The following is a 4,592-nucleotide window of genomic DNA, read 5'->3' as shown; positions in this document are numbered from 1 at the left end:
CAGTTGATTTGTAGTAGATGTCCGTGTTGATTCGGTCGCCTGAGATAGAAATAGAAAGGTCGAGGAAGGGGAGGGAGGAATCTGAGACTGTCCAGGTGAATTTGAGGTTGGGGTGGAAGGTGTTGGTGAAGTGGATGAACTGTTCAACCTCCTCGTGGGAGCACGAGGCGGCGCCGATACAGTCATCGATGTAAGTTGTTCAGGGTGAGGACCAGTTCAGTCAGTCGAAGGAGGGTGTCTGTGGAAGGGTACTGGTCGGTACGGCGGGAAAGAAAGAAGCGGAGGGCTTTGAGTCCTTCGTGACGGGGGATGGAGGTGTACAACCACAATAGAATAAACGAGGGAGAGAAAAGAACTGAAGGATATGTTGATGGGATATGCAGAAGTAGACTGGCAAGACTTGTGTGGAGCAGAAGCATCAACATAGACTTGTTGAGCTAAATGGCCTATTTCTCTATTAAAATCTATGTAATTGTACTAACAAGGTCATATTCAAGCCTCCTTTTGAGTAATTTAGTGGAAAGTGCTAATTCCTGTTTTCTTTTTAACCTATTCCATTTTAGTTGTATACATAAGTTTTTCAGTGACTTTGGGAAATCCTTGTTCAAACTAATAACTGACAAGACTGTTTAGTCCTGACATTTAATGACAAGAAGGAAACTTTCCAAATGTGCAAGTGCTAGAGGGAGCCATACTGGTAGAAAAGATGAGGGAGTGGAGGGATTATAGCCATAGAGTTTTATAGTACAGAAGGAAGCCATTTGACGCATGGTGACTGTTGCCAAAAGAGATACCCAGTTAGTCCCATTATCCAGTCATATCTCTGTAGTCCCCTAAGTTCATAACTTACCAATATATATCCTGCTATCTTTTGAAATCTCCTATGGAATCCACCTTTGCCACTCTCCCAGGCAGCGCCTTCCAAATCCTAACAACCCTGAGTAAAGAAATTTCTTCTCGACTCACTCCTGGCGCTCTCGCTGACAAGCTTGAAGTTGTGACCCTTAGTTGAAAGCCACGTCAATAATATTTTTCTTTGAATGGAGAGTTATCCATGATCTTGTTTGATCGTTGTGCCATAGAAATGTCAATGTAAAGGGAGGCAAGTAAATTCACCCTTAAGTCCCCAAAACATTCAAGAAATTCAATCATCGAGGCAGCTAAGCTGGGAAAAATCACCTCCACTAATAGAATGGATAAAATCCTTGAGATGTAGCTTTTCCAATCACAGGCTTGCTTATGTCCCACTTATGCTGTGGTTGAAGCAGCATGAAGTACATAAATGGTGACTGGGAGTATGGCTGGAGTCAGTGAGATACTGAGGTCAGAAGCCATGGGGGATTAGGAAGTGAGGCGGTTGGGTTGTTATGGGGAGGATGGCGGAAGCAAGGTAAGTTACTAGTGTGAGACCTGAGGGCTAACAAAAAATAGGTTGCAAAAGGGAGGAACAGCTCTCCATTTAGCTTTCAGCCTAACACACAATCATTTTCTTGTTCATGCTTCCCTGAGTTTGCATTCTCACTTAGTCCGTGCACATTCCCTCTGTCCAGCACATTCTGTCCCCGGTGGCCAGCTGGGGCTCCCACTCTGTCCCTCCTGCAAACTGTGGCTCTGAGGTTTACAAATAGTAAATTAATGAATTCCATGTATATTTCTGATTTTGTCTCAACTGAATCTACTCTTTGGTCTCTGATCTCCTGCCAAATTATGGTTGCCTCGTGTTAATTTTTGGTGGTAGAATGTAAAATGGATATTGCTTGTTAATTCGTTTTCACTCTGCTTACTGGATTCTTGAGTATAAAATAGATACTGTGAGCTATTTTGCTTTTTCAACTTGATAAGTTAAAGTTGATGAGAAAGTGAGGTCTGCAGATGCTGGAGATCAGAGCTGAAAATGTGTTGCTGGAAAAGCGCAGCAGATCAGGCAGCATCCAGGGAACAGGAGAATCTACTTTTCGGGCATAAGCCCTTCTTCAGGAAGAAGGGCTTATGCCCGAAACGTCGATTCTCCTGTTCCCAGGATGCTGCCTGTCCTGCGCTTTTCCAGCAACACATTTTCAAGTTAAAGTTGATGCTTGGTTGTTCAAACCAGTGGAATCTTTTGGCTTTATTCTGTTAATAAGCATTTGATGTTCCCAGCTGTCTTCTATTTTGAAGAGAAGGGTTCTGGTCCCTGATTTGGAGGGCTGCTCCAGGATACTGTCTGTTCCACACCCCTTTGGGTCATTTGCTTCAAATTTTTAACTAGAAGTATGTCCTAATAGTAGATCAATTACTACGCTTGACCACTTTTACCTCTGAATACAGCTACTACAAATGACTTATGGAAACCCACATTGCTATCAGTGCTTCCTTTCTGCATTTACACAAGTTGTGGAAGAATTTTGTGGGTTTGATAAGGTTGTTTTTTCACAAATTTAGGTCTCAAATTCACAGTGGTAATATAAAATTACATTTGAAAATTTACTGCATCAGAATTGTTGTAGAGTGAATAGTCAAGGAAAATTTATCTTCTTTTAATTTTTTATTTTCTTTTGCAGTACCTTCTCCAAGTAAGCTCAGACTTCCTACAACACCGTCTCCATTAGCACTCCGTCAGCCACTGAAAGCAATGGCTAATCCAGGGCCTGTCTCCACAAATTCTGTATCGAGTCACAACAGTTCTGCATCAGGGCCCTCTGTTCAGAATGTCAGTTCACCAGTTCACACTGCTGCAGGTGGTGTCAATTCTAATAAAGGACAAGTTGCAGGGAGTCGGAGTGGCTTGCCTCGACCTAGTGCCTCTACTGGAGGGGGGATACCAGTGCCTCGGAGTAAGCTAGCACAGCCTGTTAGAAGGTAAGAGTTTAACAACAACAGAATCCTTACGTTACATGAAGCAGAATCTTTTACAATGCTAATCAAGAAACTAGAAGAACTGCTTCAATTAATTATGTAAAAACCAAAAGGTTATAACTTCAAAGAAAATAACTGAATTAATTTTCCTTTAATTTTTGTCCTTTTTTTTTTTTGCAACATCTAAAAGAGATTTCAAGCTGCTATAGAAATGTAGCTCACTGACACTTAGTTTTTTTTTAAAGCCTACTTTTTTGGAGTGAATCTTATGATAGTAGGTGTTTTCTGTTGCTATTTTTCAGCTATTTAAGATTAGCAAAATTATGGACAAACTGTTTTCCTCATTTTCACTTAGTTTAATTGACACCGAATGTGCAACTGAGCCACACGGGCCATAAGTTTTCCAGCTTATGTTTAAGAGACCGCTGAGATGCAGTAATTAGCTCCTCTGTCCTTTTTCTAGAAAAAGGAGAACTGGCAGGGTTCTGGTTCCTGTTTGTGATTTCTAGTCAGAAGAGACAGTTTTCATGTCCTAATTGTCAAGTAGCTTAACTATAGTATTGTCTGTCTTCACATATGGAACATTCACACTTAGTTTGTAACCCCACACAAGAGAAGGTGGCCCTTGTAATGTAGATGAAGTCAAAGCAACCTCGCAACGATTGTAGATGTTTGGAATTTACCAGATGGAACACGGTCAAAGTTGCTTACGTTTTGCAAAGAATAGACTTTTATTGCATGGATTTCATTGCACCATTGCTCTGGTGGAGGCAAAATTTGTGTTTGGGTCCCAAGAGACAATAAGTAACTCCTGGACTCCTTATATAAATATATATATAAATATATATATAAAAATATATAAATAAATATAAATAAATATATATAAATATATATAAATATATATAATATATAAATAAATATATATATATATATATATATATATATATATATATAAATAAATAAATAAATATATATATGAATTCATGAGAAACTTCATTACTTTGAGGCAGGAAATTGGAACTTGCTTGTGTAAGGAAGATTACATTGGTACAAACTAAATTACTACCTAATTAAGAAAGAAAAGAATTACATTTGAAGCAGTGCAGTGAAGATTCATTTATCTGATTCCTAGTTTGAAAGCTTGGCCTTAAAGGAAAAAAATAATAGGTTGGGCTTGTACCCTTTGGAGTTGAGAAGAATGAGAAGTGATCATATTGAGAGACACAAGAACCTGAAAGAATTTGACAGTATGCTGGAAGGATGTTTCCGCTTGTGGCCGAGACTATAACTAGGTGAGACGATTTAAAATTAAGTGGCTTCCCATTTAAGATGAGAGAGAGGGAGAGAAGAGAGAGGAGAGAGAGAGAGAGAGAGAGAATCAGCTTTTTCCCCTGAGGGTCGTGAGTCTGGAATTCCTTGTCCGAGAGGGTGGTGGTTTCATTGAATAGTTTTAAGGCAATGTTGTCAACAAATATAACTGGCTGGCAGGAAAGTAGAGGTGGGGGCACAGTAGATCAGCCAAAATCTTATTGAATAGAGGAGTGGGTGTGAGGGGCTGAATTTATTTTGCTGTTTTTTTTTAATAGATATTTTTATTAGAAATTTAACATTTTTACAAGTTTACAAAAATAAACAAAACTCTCAGATATAAACATTGATATACAATTAGCTCAAATATACAATAGCCAAAATTTGACAAAAAAAAACAAAACAACAAAAAAAACCGAAAAGAGAAAAAAAACAAACAAAACTCAACT

General features: G+C 38.9%; 1 protein-coding gene across 2 annotated transcripts in view; it reads left to right on the top strand.

Moving 5' to 3' along the window:
- slain2 (SLAIN motif family, member 2) overlaps nt 1-4,592 on the top strand; it is a 72,468-nt gene that overhangs the window by 56,650 nt on the left and 11,226 nt on the right. For both annotated transcript variants that reach the window (XM_043691382.1, XM_043691372.1), the window contains one exon: nt 2,541-2,838. In XM_043691382.1, coding sequence (XP_043547317.1) covers nt 2,541-2,838 — 298 coding nt within the window. The remainder of the gene's footprint in view (nt 1-2,540; nt 2,839-4,592) is intronic.

The sequence above is a fragment of the Chiloscyllium plagiosum genome, chromosome 1 (genome assembly GCF_004010195.1).
Source record: "Chiloscyllium plagiosum isolate BGI_BamShark_2017 chromosome 1, ASM401019v2, whole genome shotgun sequence".
Taxonomy (NCBI): Eukaryota; Metazoa; Chordata; class Chondrichthyes; order Orectolobiformes; family Hemiscylliidae; genus Chiloscyllium; species Chiloscyllium plagiosum.
This window is presented reverse-complemented; position numbering and strand designations above follow the sequence as displayed.